Source organism: Anoplopoma fimbria, chromosome 14, assembly GCF_027596085.1.
Source record: "Anoplopoma fimbria isolate UVic2021 breed Golden Eagle Sablefish chromosome 14, Afim_UVic_2022, whole genome shotgun sequence".
Lineage (NCBI taxonomy): Eukaryota > Metazoa > Chordata > Actinopteri > Perciformes > Anoplopomatidae > Anoplopoma > Anoplopoma fimbria.
In genome coordinates this window covers 9,242,484-9,256,821 of record NC_072462.1, presented here as the reverse complement: position 1 = coordinate 9,256,821, position 14,338 = coordinate 9,242,484, and the positions used below count along the sequence as shown (strand labels likewise).

General features: G+C 38.0%; 1 protein-coding gene across 1 annotated transcript; it reads right to left on the bottom strand.

The window, feature by feature from the left end:
• Positions 1-6,077: 6,077 nt before the first annotated feature.
• On the bottom strand, positions 6,078-10,309 carry LOC129102690 (uncharacterized). Its single transcript, XM_054612937.1, has 4 exons — positions 9,978-10,309; positions 9,380-9,434; positions 9,077-9,115; positions 6,078-8,050 (listed from the first exon to the last, which is right to left on the bottom strand). Exons 1-4 carry the CDS (start codon positions 10,218-10,220, stop codon positions 7,656-7,658), a joined length of 732 nt encoding a protein of 243 aa, XP_054468912.1. The 5' UTR covers positions 10,221-10,309; the 3' UTR covers positions 6,078-7,655.
• Positions 10,310-14,338: the final 4,029 nt, after the last annotated feature.

Sequence of the window (14,338 nt, the reverse complement as noted above, 5' to 3'; positions counted from 1 at the left end):
TTCTCAATCTTTAATTTGTGTTTTTACCACAAAGCATTTATTAGGCATTCAAAGCGTTTGCGTCATCCATCCGATTTATTACGACTTAGGGCTTTATTTTTTAAGTTTGGGCAATCATTTGTCTCGATTTTGATAATGTTGTAATCAATAAAGTAGCTGCTGAGAATTGGGAACACAGTGACATGGCTACAACAGAGTTTGATAAGGCAAGAACAAAGGCTGTCAAGTAAATAGACAGTTATAAACAATTTCACCAGACTGTCTAAACTACTTTCTAGGGCTGAAGTACAACTTTCGGGTTCGGCTTACATTTGTTATGAAACTTATTAAAAACATGGAACTATATATATACTATACTATAGTCATAGAAGTATACCAAGCCCAGGTTAAATGTCACCTGCTTGGCCGAATGAGGTGAGTGCATTGAAGAGTTAAAGTGGGGAGTCGACCACGAGAATGGACCCAACTTGTAATAAACCAGAAGTATCCTTTGCAGGATATTGTAATGTGATGACTTATACCTGCTGGCTTTCTCTTCTCTCCGGTGCACTCTCAGCTTCATAATCTCCAACTGTGACAATCTCTGACATCATTTGTTCTTAAAACTCAGCAATACAAATACATCTATTACCTGCTGAGAAGGGCTTTCAACTGAAATGGAATGGTAAATCAGATTTTTTTTTGTTGTTGTGTATGTTGCTCTACTGTGAACCACGGAGAGCTGAAACATGGAGATTGGGAAGCTTGGCAGTTTCTGATTCTAACAGAGAAAACCATGAATCATATCTTAATCACCATCTTATCAGTGAAATTACACTTCCTGTTGGTTTGTGAAATGATTGCAGTATAGTGAAATCGTGATCATACTGAGTCATCATCATATTTTCAAGTACAACTTGACACAGCTTGTACTCATAGTGTGGTGTTGTATCACACAGGCAAAACATGAAAATTGACTGCAGACAGAGATCCTTAGCTGTGCCACATGACACTTTGTAAAATGTTAAAATAATGTGAAACAGAATAGTAGTGTGTGGTAAGTTAACAGTCATGTAAGAATCACTTATTACAACAGCGTGGTTCCCCTCACTCCCATTTGACTGGCAGCATACCATCTCCCTGATTGAGGAGATCCTCTCAACGCAAACTGCCTTATGACGTAAAAAGGGCAAGGGAGAGTTGGAGCATCCATCAGTTACTAAAAATTTTAAACCGTCTCCACAATAGTAAACCTACTTGTGTAACGCCATAACAATAAGTGTTGCAACAGAGAGTTTAAAGTTTATGATAGCAGAGTTATACAGTTTGCTCTGATTTGTGATGAGCTGATAGATCGCATGTATTTAGGAGAACAGGTCATCAGGGTCAAAGAAATGACTCATCAACTTGGAAAAGTGGAATCTTGTATGACTAATGATTCTTTATGTGAAACTAAAAACAGATGATGTAAAGTCTTTATTTGGATGGTTTATCTCACCAGTGACAGTGCAATACGTGTGACTCATAGCAATATTGTAAGTCTTTCAAAGGGAATCCCAAGGGGGATTTCCCACCACAAGTTTCTAACAACAGAAATTAGAGTATACAGTAGTTTAGTGTATCCAAGTTGACAACTGGCATGAATATTCCTGGTTTCCATAGGATGAAGCTGAATAATGTTGTGCCCCTGACTTTTTCTCTAGAGCCAAAATCTCCTCCTTTTATTTTTAAGTCGAACCGTCAGAATGTCATAACATTTGCAGAGTACTTTGATGCTTTCCTCTAGCATCACCTTTAGAACTAAATTAATAGTTGTATCTCTATTACTTATTAGACTGTAACAACCAAAATATGTTGTTTGCTAGATTTGTATTTTTTTATTAAAATGAACAATGCAGCAATGCTTTAGACACGTGGCCTTCTTTACAATTTATTGGCTGTTTTAGCATTAAAGTCTTTCTTGACCTTGGTTATAGTAATTAATCTTACCTCATTGCCCAATATCCTTCTTTTTCCATAGCTTTCCACTGAATTTCACAGTTTCCTCAGTCAGTTTCCAAACATGGATGACAACTGAGCAAACTCAATACACTCATGTAGATGACAGTGTAAAAAGTTCTAGAAAGAGCTTGACAGTGGACTAAAGAGTAATGCATATTTAGTCAAACTATTGAATATTCTCTTTCTTGTATAAACAGGCTACCTGACAAGGACTGCAGAACAGATCATTTGTAGCATGCAAATTGTCAAAACTAGTCTGTTCTGACTGGAAACACTCCATTTTATGTGTGTTTGTTTGCGTGTTTAAATGAATTCAGGATTTCTAACAACTGTTATTTATATGGAATGTGTTTCCTGTTACTTTCATGTTTTAAATTAGTGTGTTGATACATGCCTGGGGGAGGGACTATGAAAAGTCCAGATGTCACCACATACTTGTCATTTTCCAACTCATGGCGACTGGTTTGATGTGCAATAAACCTGCATGTGTTACAGCAATGCGAGTGTCAGTGTTTTGCGGAATGTTGTAGATGACATGGTAAATGGACTTGTATAGCACTTTTCTAGTCTTTTATCCACTGATGACTGTGGCAACCCTACAAGGTGCCACCTGTCCATCAGAACTAACTCACATTCACACATATTCATACACAGCAGGCACAGCATACAGGAGTTAAGTGTCTTGCCCATGGATGCATCGACATGGACTAGCAGAGTCTGATACTCTGATTGAACAGGATTTTTGAAAGATATTTTTCTTTCTAATTTTACTTTTAAAATCTATCCTAAAATGCATCATAACACAAGCATGGATAGAGAAGGTTCATTAACTCAGTGAAGTTACTGCAGTTAGTTACAGAGTGACGTCTATGTATAGTTCTCTAACATTATCCCACATGTGCTGTTAGTCAAACCAGAGAACATTAAATATCACCGTATAGTATCCCAAAAAAGTCATAGTATATCATAAAAAGTGCAATAAAAAATTCATGAACGTTGAACAGTATCGTGTGGCATAACAATATCATGAAAATGCCAGAGAAATAGTTTAAGATGCCATAAAAAAAGTAATAAAAAATTTGTAAGAGAAGTCATTAATAGTTAAAAGAAATTTGAAGATGTCAATCAATGTCAAAAAAAGTCATAGTATAGTATGTCATAAAAAGCCATAGCATAGTATGCCATGAAAATGTCATAGTGTATATGCCATTAAAATTGTTATAATTGTAACAAAAAAAACATGACAAAAATCTTAGTATGGTATGCCATGAAAATGTTATAAAAAATCATGGTGTATTATGTAAAAAAAAAAAAGTCATAATATAGTATGTTAGGAAAAGTTATAGTATATGAATTCATTCATTCATTATCCGTAACCACTTACATTACATTACATTACATTACAGTCATTTAGCAGACGCTTTTATCCAAAGCGACTTACAGGAAGTGTATTCAACATAGGTATTCAAGAGAACTACTAGTCACCAGAAGTCATAAGTGCATCTCCTTTCATAAACAAGCATCTTAAAGCATAAGCCAGAGCAAAAGTATAGTGCAGAGGAAAATTACTACGAAAACAATAATTGCAACAGACTAATACGAATATAATAAGTGCTACAAACTACTACGAATAGGATAAGTGCAGTAAACAAATACGAATTCAATAAGTGCAGCGAACTGATACGAATACAGTGAGTGCAACAACTAATACGAGTGCAATAAGTGCTACGAGGAAGGCTCAGGGTAGTACTTCTTGAAGAGGTGAGTTTTCAGCCTGCGCCTAAAGATGGGCAGCGACTCTGCTGTCCTGACGTCAGTGGGGAGTTCATTCCACCACTGAGGGGCCAGGACAGAAAAAAGCTGTGACCGGGTGGATCGGCCGCAGGGACCTCTGAGCGACGGGGCAACCAGTCGCCCCGAGGCAGCAGAGCGAAGTGGTCGGGCGGGGGTGTAGGGCTTGACCAAGGCCTGGAGATAGTTATCCTGAACTTATCCTGTTAAGGGTCTTCGGGGGCCTGGAGCTGAGCTCAGCTGTCATTGGGAGAAGGCAGGGTTCATCCTGGACAGGTCACCAGTCTATCACAGGGCTGACATATAGAGACAAACAACCATTCACACTCATATCCACACCTACGGGCAATTTAGAATTATCAATCAACCTACGCTGCGTGTCTTTGGACTGTGGGAGGAAGCCGGAAAACCCGGAGAGAACCCACGCTGACACGGGGAGAACATGAAAACTCTTGCTGTGAGGCAAGAGGGGCAGCTCTGTTATAGTATATTATGTCAAAAAAAATGATAGTATGAAATACCATACAAATAAAAAATAAATGTAAAAAAGTATGTCCTCGAAGTCATAAAAAAGCCACAGTATAGTATGTCGATGTGTATATTGAAAATAGTCCTGGAAAAGTATGTCGAAAAAAGACGATATAAAGTCACAGAACAGTTTGTATAGATATAACAAATATAGAAAGTTGTAAAAAGTCATAGTATACTAAGTCAAAAAAATGAAAATAGTGTTTTTGTGTAGATTGTCAAAAAAATTGAACAAAGCCTTGAAACTCATAATATAGTATTTTGAAAAAAGTTGAAAAGGAATCATAGTTTGTTTGAAGTAGAAAAATTCAAAGTATAGTATTTCCAAAAAAGTCAAAAGAAAGTCATAATAAAGTATGTCAAAAAACTTCACAAAAAGCCATAGTATAATATGCCAAAATAAGTCAAATGGACTTAGTATACTATGTCAAAAAGTACATTAAAACTCATAGTAAAGTATGTCATAAGAGTACTTTAATAGTCATAGTATACTATTTAGAAAAATGTTATAAAGGCATTGTATAGTATGTCAAAAAAGTACTTTAAAGTCATATGTTGAAAAAAGACATTAAACTTCATTGCATAGTTTGTCAAAAAAGTTATAAAAATCATATTGTAGGATGTTGAAAAAGTAAAACCCCTCAATTGCCATGTGTGTCTGTGAACTAGAGTGGCCTTCAGGTAAAGAGAGTTATCTTTAGGATTTTATAACTACCAGGAGCTACTTTTATCAATACTCGGTTCTTCTTCAAGACTAAATAATTATTTTAAAAACATGTAGAGAATTTTGAGCAAATAATACAGAACAGGATTAGAATTTATTTATTGTTTAGAGCTATAACACATATTATTTTTAGAGCAGCAACAATAATGTTTACAACAGCAAAGTACATACTTACACTGTATAAAGTCATAAATATCTCACTGGAAACAAATCTAAAATGTCAATAGAATAAATATAATTTCTGAGTGAAGTTTAAGAATGAAGAACACATACATGAAATACCAGTCATTCCTTCTGTCCCCAGTCCTCCTGTCCTCTGTCCTCTGACTGCTTTGTCTCAGCCAACAGAGAAGTTTACAAGAACAAACTAAGAAACAGTTAGACTACAGACAGAGTCTGTTTAAGCTTGTTTGTTAAAAATAAAATGCTTCTGGCTGAGCGTGCGTGCCGTGCTTGTGTAAACGTAGCGGTAGATGAGAGACTGCAGACAGAGCGGTTGAATAAGGATTCACTTTTGTTTACATTCTCATGCTTGTTGAACATATGTATTAATAAAGTATTTGCTAACCCTAACCTCCTCCCACGCAACCTCCCTCTGCCGAGGAACTGCTCTGCAAGAACTGTCAAATCATGTGTTCAGTCCTGTAAGTCATCTCCCAAAGTGTTAGGCCCTTTCTCCCTCAGGAAAAGGAAGTCTCCTATCTGCATTATTTCAAACTGCCCCAATAGATGCTTTTCAATTACTTTATAACTGGCTCAGTTCAAGCATATAGCAGGTCTTTGCTGGCTTCCAAAAGTGCCCCATGTCTGTGAAAACCTGTTAGCCAGAAGTAGTTGACGAGCTCCTCTCAAAAAATGAAAAAGGGATTCCTTGTGGGTCAATTGTCAGAATCCCTCCTTTTTATGTCTTCAGAGTGTGACCCGCTACCAGGAAGTATTATGACAAAAAGTCTCTCATGACTGATTTCTCAGTTGCTGATGTGATGGACATGCTGTGTAGTGTTTTCCGAAAAGGTAGAAGAAGACCTATGTTTTATTTTTAAGTCCAGTTTATTTGTATGGTCCATTATCACAATAAATATAACAATGTCCCACAGCAGCAAAAGTGTTCCCAATCACACCACAATTTCCAAGTCAAAATGGAGACACAAATGAACTGCACAAATGAAAATAAAGTTGTTAAAGTTCTTTTAAAGAGATTATATAACAATCAGTCTGTAATCCAACAGTAAAATCGACGACATTTAAAATATCCAATGAGTCCAGTACAGTTAAAAATCTTAAAAGTAGTATAGTCTCATGGCAGCATTCAATACGCTACAAATGAGTCAAAATAATAAATAACAGTCTTTCTTATCAGAGTTTTAGCGATGACACAGATTAACCCATAGGAATGCACAAAACAAACTCATGATAGAATAAGAAGCAAAATACGGTTAGCTTAAGTTATTTTTGCTAATTTATTCATAGTAGTAAATGAGTTAGTGCTTCATAATTCATAAAAGAATCCCTGAGTACACACAACATAATGCTTACATTGGTATTGGCTCTGTCATGGATTGCTGGCACGTTTTGCACATGGTTTTAAATTGATGCTGAAAATGAGCATGTCTAATGTGTTTATACACGTTGTAAATCTTGTATGAGATGATTTTTACAAATGAGCGATTTTTACCAAAAGTCATTTTTTAGCAAAACGCTAATGCTGTGCTAAACTAAGAGACACTGTAAACAACAGTATCAGTTGCTTCATTCTAAGCCACAGTCATTCAAACCTTACTTAATCCAACACAATGCTGAATTTATAACCCTACAATATACCTCAATGCAATGGAAGTGGATAGATCGTCTTCTTTACGCTGAATAAAACAATGAGAAATTAAATGTGAACAAGTCAACTGTATGTCTTTCCTAAAGCAATGTCCCAGTACATTGACAGAGAATAGCTTACAATGAAAACTGATGACAGTTTCAGTCAAAATTTGAATTATTCTGAATAAATTTGTTTAGAGTTTTTTTATTTTCAGTCCCATGCTTGAAACACAACAAATTATATTCCCCTCTGTTGTTTTGGGGTGACAGTAAAAGTCTCAGCAGTGGATAGCATCCAGTCTTTTTTAGGTAAAAAACCTTAGCAATAAAAACATAACTCTAAAACTATGCCTTGATACTACTGGAGGTAAATCTTTTTTTGTAATTTAGGTAATGGAAATGTTTGTTGTGTCAATTTTACGCAGACCGGTAGGTAACATGTTAAGGAAGAAACTCATTGAATGAGTGGAGATATTTACTCACACCCATTGGAGAATTTTGAGACACCACCATCATCAAAACCACCACATGAATGAATATCTTTTCAGGTGGAAGAATGCTGTTCATCCCTCTAGTAGAATCTCTGTCAAGGAGCATGAAAGCTGTTCTGGAGAACAACAAGACAGTTCTTGTAATTTCTTCAACCATCTGAATATACTATATATCTTTCAATCATGAATACTCAATTATTTTGAGTTATGATTGATGACCTTAAATTTACTTTTTAATAAGGAAATATTTCACAGATACATTATTTAGACTGAGACAATGAAAACATACACCAAAGACGACTTACAGTATTTTCATCTAGGTATATTCTCTAAGCAAGATAAGCACCAAAGGTTGATTTCGTGATCAGTTTGTAACCCCGGTTGATCCAAACACTCACATGATCTCCTTTCCACAATTCAAAAAGCTGCCCTACAAACACGCTTCTTTTCCCGTCTGGAGTGCATGTAATGCCATCCCAGGCCTCAATCAATGTCACATTACAGTTGTAACCTTCAGTCCATTTGTGCAGCGCTACCTTGAATTCCTTGAAGTTTGAAGCTCTGTCAACCTGGTGGCAGCCTAAAGCAACCCACACATAGACAAAATAAAAGCCGTCCTCAGGAATCACAATGGCACGTTTCTTGTTGTCGTAGTTGTTTTCACCAAAATCTACATCCCATCGGATCAATCGTGGATCAGTTTTGTTGTCTTCAGACACAGACCCTGTAGGAAGAGGGACATACAGTGAGTCAAATATTTCATTGAAACAAATCCCTTTTGTAATGTTGTCAATGGCAGCTGTGGCTTATTGATAGAGCGGGTTGTCCTTCAATCAGAGGAACGGATTTTCGATCCCCCGCTCTGCTTGTCCATGTCGATATTACCAAGACACTTAACCCCAAACTGCTCTCTGTACCTGTGCCTGTGTAGCCTGTGGTGTATGATTGGGTATGAATGCTTACATAGTCTTGATGCCCTGCCATCAGTGTATGAATGGGTGTGAATGGGTGAATGATGACATGTAGTATAAGAGTGTCTTGAGTGCTCGGAAGACTAAAAAAGCGCAACACAAGTACAGTCCATTTACCATTTATTTTGTATTGTCTTAAATTATAAAATTTTCACTATGTTGAAAAATCTTAAGATACTGTACGCGTTGTTTAAACAGATCTCCTGATCAAAGAAAAGGAGTTATTTTAAAATAAAATCATTCTGGCAGCCTGTTTCTCATCTTGCCTTCACGTGCACTCCAACAGTTTCAGCTGAGTGTGCTGCTGTTATTCATTATATTATCATCATATTATATGGCCACTGATGTATGTACACGTAGATTCACCCTCTGTTGAGGTGAAACCATCGCTGTCGTGTTGTATAAACAAAAATGCAACTTACAACTTTAAGGTTTCCTACCTCTGGGGATGTGTTTGGGTTTAGACACATTGAGAAAACACAGTTGGCATTGCAACATTTGGAATGTTCATTTTTTGAATGGGATTTTTTAACGATTGGTCTATTTCGTTTTGGAGACTTTGTAAACCATTCGGGCTGCACTCACTGTTTGCTCATCTTTGGACAAATATTTAGGTCCATACACAATATTATTATTACTTTACCACACATGATTATCATAGATGAAACTTCAATAAGATCTAAAAATATGGAATTCCATAAACATTTGTGTTTCAGTCCCTATCAGCCAAAACACAAGGCATGCACAAATACTGGAATCTCATTAAAAAGAACACTTACTTAGATGAATGCGCAGTCTTTTGAAGTTTGTTTGACTATCTGTAGATAGAAAGAGAAAGAGAGGAGAGGGGTTCAACACAGTGCTTCTGGATCGCTCATATTTCAGGGAAAAACCCTGATCTTTGTCATACAACACCAGCATGACATCGCTGTCTGTTTTAGAAATTAGGACACCAAATGAGATACCATGGTGCTTTGGGAGTAGAGAGCAGTAAAGAAATGTTTTACTTGGAATTTGAAATCTTCTTACTTTCAAATACTACATTCCAGCTTATTAAACATAAAGTTAATGACACAGCATACCTGCTGGGGAAACTCTCACTTGCTTGGAGTGGGATGGACCCCGCTCAGCTGCACTCTGGGAATAACAGAAAACACATTTTCAGTTTCATCGTGACACGCAACACTTTAGTCTGATAACTTATTTATGGCCATCTTGTTGTGATCTTGTCTTAACAATGATACCAGCAGGAAATGTCAAAGAAAAGAGCTAATCATCCATATCAACTGTGTCCATTGAGATATATACTGTGTAGCTGGACTGAAGGTTGTTCTCTATGTTGGGAAGCGGTGAATTAAAGCAGCACTCATAACAATGTGGACACAACCCCCTATGTAAAAGTAAACCTTCAAGTTGCACCCCATCTCCAATCACTGTATGCATCTGTACAGATGCAGCATATTGTGCCAGACTTAAATTAATCCAGGAATCATGTAGTAGAGGTAGTTTTAAATTCCACTACACTCCTCACTTCATGGGTATGGTGGAGAACTGTGAAGCGTGAAGTATTCCTACTACAGCCAAATATTACATAAAAGACGAAAATGAGGTTAACATGCTCTCATGATTGATGTCCAGACCAAGAAGGCAAGGAAACGTTAGCCGGCGAAGAATACTTACCCCTTGTCCACTGGATACAGAGTTTTCATGGGGCCTTAAATCAACACAGATGGTAAAAATGAACAGTGCTGTACAGCCGAGCAGCAGGAGCAGAGTGATGATTCTGAGGCGCGTCTCCTGTTGCTTCATGTCCCGGCAGTGTTTGAGGAGGATGAGCAAAGACCTGTCCGGGCCCATATCAATCATTGCATTCCCACAGGCAGCGTCAGCTGGCAGTGTGTGCCCAATCAGACTTTGTCCCATGGTGGCAAGTCTGCTCCGCAAACTGTCTGCTCCACAAAAACCCTGATCACTGGTGTTACATGCAGAGTCTTATATTAGCAGTTGAGCAGTGAGACTGTATCCGACCGCCTACACAGACATCCTGGGATTACCTCATTTGTAAATACAGAGGGGGAGGGCAAAGAGACAGAGGAGGAGCACAGACCAGAGACCCAAGTTATGTACAGTGTCCAAAACATGGATAAATCCTAAATCCTTCAACAATACTTCATCTCCATAATCCTCAAAGACTTGTCAAAAATAGTCTGTTTGCTGCATAGTTTTAAATTTCATCTAGGTTCTTGCAAAAAATGTTTGATACAGTAATAACATTTTATTATGTATGAGAATGTAAAATAACATTAAAAGATAAATTAATTTGATAAAACGTATGTTAATGTTGTTGATGTACAGTACAAATCGAGTACATTACATTACATTACAGTCATTTAGCAGACGCTTTTATCCAAAGCGACTTACAATCAGTAGCTCAAAGCTTATATTACATATCATTACATATTATTCACCCATTCACACACTGATGACAGGGGCTACAATGCAAGACTAGATAAATATTGTAGTCTGCGCTGCTGACAGAATATCTTCAGGGCGGCTGTGGCTCAGTGGAGAGCAGGGTCGTCCCCCAATCAGAGGATCGGCGGTTCGATCCCTGGCTCCGGCAGTCCATGTCGATGTGTCCTTGGGCAAGACACTTAACCCCAAATTGCTCCCGCAGGCTGTTCCTGCGGTGTATGTATGTGTATGAATGTTAGTTAGGGTCCTGATGGTCAGGTGGCACCTTGCATGGTAGCCCCTGTCATCAGTGTATGAATGGGTGTGATTGGGTGAATGATTAGTAATGTAAAAAGCGCTTTGAGTGGTCGGAAGACTAGAAAAGCGCTATACAAGTACAGTCCATTTACCATTTAGATTGTTAAATGAGTTGTTGGAAACGTTGTCAAGTGATGTCGAAGCAGTTTTTGGGGGGGTCAGAAACGTAATCATTCATTATTCCCTTATTCCCTTATCATTTATGTGTTTGGTCGTGTGCTTGCACGTGCCAACACATTCCCGTTTGTGTCTCTGAACTTCTAACTATACCGCTCAAGGTTTCCCCTCTTCTGTTGGATGTGTCATGGACGGTGTGTCAGAATCTGCTTGTTTTCATGCATCATGTCTTTCAAAATACACGAAATCTACATGCATACAGTCTTTCTGCAAAATAAACTTTGTTTTAAGGTTAACTTACACAACAAAAGTACATGGTTAGATTTAGGAAAAGACTTATGGTTGGGGTTCAATAAGTACGTTTGTTATGTAAATTAAGTAGGCTATACTTCTTATGTAACTGGCGTTAGAAAAGTTTGTACGCCCTCTGGTGTTTCGGAAAATACTGTAACAAACCACTTGTTGAGCTTAAATGCCTTTGCTCAAGCTCGGAGCTCACACACCATCTGTGGAGTAAAGCTTCAGACGCTGAGGGACTGATCTAGCTGCTGTTTGGAGTAAGACCGGGTTGTAAGTTATAATGAGACTGCATTTAGTCATTTGTAAGCCAAGTTGCAACTTACCTAGGAGTCTGCACTCCTTGTTAAGTTGCAAACCAAGTCTGCGATCCAGTAGTATTCCTGATCGATTTTTCTATCAACATTGATGCATATGATCATGTTTCTATATGGCAGTGATGGAGTGTGAGCAGAGCCAGTGGGAGGTTGATAGAGATAGCGTGAGAGAGAGAGAGACGGTGGATGTGCTTAGGAGGAGGTGTTGGCCCTCAGAGCAGAGGGAACGGTTAGCAGTGAAGTTGTTTAGTGGCAGTAAACGCACAGTGAAGGTTAGTTTGCCTATTAATAAACAATGCAAAATACGCCTCAATACTCATGAAGTCCATGTTTCCTGCCTCCTAGCTGCTGGGCTAATGTGAAGGGAGAGTCTGTGGGATTACAAACTGGAGCAAGCACACTCCAAAATGTTCTTGGGTATCAACCTCCTGTTACTCGCATATTCGCATATTATGTTAGTGATAGCGTCCACCGAAAGAATGTAAGACCAATATTCTCTCTCTTGTAGCTGTTTTTGTCTCCAACAAACAAAATATTTGTCTCTTTAACCGGTAAATGCCCCACTATGTTCACCAATCAGAGGATCGGCGGTTCGATCCCCGGCTCCGGCAGTTCATTTCGATGTGTCCTTGGGCAAACACTTAACCCCAAGTTGCTCCCGAAGGCTGTGCCATCGGTGTGTGTATGTGTGTGAATGTTAGTTAGAGTCCTGATGGGCAGGTGGTACCTTGCATAGTAGCCCCTGTCATCAGTGTATGAATGGTTGTGAATGTGTTAATGATGACATGCAGTGTAAAAGAGCTTTGAGTGGTCAGACTAGAAAAGCGTTATACAAGTACAGTCCATTTACCATTTACCTGCCAGTCTCTAACAGTGTCCGACAGCTGTTGCTGCTGGAAACCAGGCTGATGAGAGCAGTGGGAGTTGTCATTTGACCACAGCTGTATTGGGCTTAAATAAATGTTTTTTTTAGCAGGCAAGTAAAAGTGCAAATTTCTAGAAGCTTATTCCACTGATTTGGATAGCTGGTACCTGTATTAAAAGGCCAGTCAGAAAAGGTCCCTACATGATACAAAACATAGGACAAAGGATGACATAACATCAACAGAGGAGACTTCAAGTAGAAGTATTCATCATGCAAACCATGGTATAATTGTCTCAAACAGTAGAAACCCACCAGATACAAAATGTGTAAATCAAGTTAAAAACAACTCTTCTTTATCAACAGTGGAACATGGTGCCCCATTCATGTGTCTTCAGTTGTGTTATGTCTTCCTGTGGTGTGCCGCCTGCCTGATTCATGAGAATGTGTTTGAGGAGACACATTTCACCTTTCTCTTTATGATTCAAAACATCCTTTCACTTTCTTTATCCTGTTTACATACATGCATGCTCAATACATAATTATATTTCAGGCGATGTTTTTCAGTTTGACCTCTTCATCATTTACACAGCTAATATTTTAGCCGAGTAGTTAAGTTCCATCATAGCTATATAATATTGTTATGTTAAAAACAATGGGATTTATCTGTGTAATTTCTTTCTGTTGCTGAGGTCAGCCAGTCTACAGGGGAAACTCTGTCTGGCAAGTCTGTCTGGTTAAAATATGATTTAATACTAAAGAAACAAACAGTTACCTGAGTCAGAAAAACTTAGAGAGAGAGTGAGACAGTCCTAAAATATATATATTTTTATTTATATCATCTTATTCAAGCAGCATTCTTTTTTGGGCCACTGGCAGCAGAGAAGCTCCACAACAAGCTGATATATATACAATGAGTAGTTGCCTATTTACACATCCAGCAGGCAATGAAACAAAAATTAGCATTCATTTAGAGTTGTGTTTCCAGAACCTGAGGTACAACAAACGGTGAGGTGTGCACACTCATCTGCGTTCAACAGTTAAATGTCTGTTCACCTCTCATTCTATTTCTATGACTGTGACTATGAGTGTAAAGTCAAAAATATTGTCATCAGTAGAGCTGCGTAGCGCTCCTGGGACTCCCTGCGCTGGGGTTTGTGCTGGCTGAATTTCAGGACAAGATGAAGCTTCGTGAAGGTTCACATTACTTCTACTTGAATTTGCTCCAGAACGTATGCTGACGGTACAGCTCCCCGTTAGTGTCACAGTGAACATACAGATAAAGGCTGACACGTGAAGATCATAAGATAGCAGTAGAATTTCAAGCGGCTGTCACACTTTCAGCAGTTTAGTTGAGTCTTACGTATTCTTGCCCTGCTGTTAGTTAGTAGTTGGGCTTTTTTTTTTTTATATAACTGATGGCTGTTAGTTAAGATCATATGGACCCAGTAGTAGAGGTGAAATGTTTTTTGTTTTTTGTACTTCGTAGATTAAAACATGGGCACAGACATCAAAGCAAACAAAACATTTATAATAATAAAGTTTGTGTTTCTAAACACTATGGGTAATGAATAGTACATATTCTGAAAAGACACTACTAAATTTCAGGGGATAATGGAAGAATGCATTTTTAACCTTTGACCATGTCAAATAGATTTTTTCTAAATAAAGTAAAA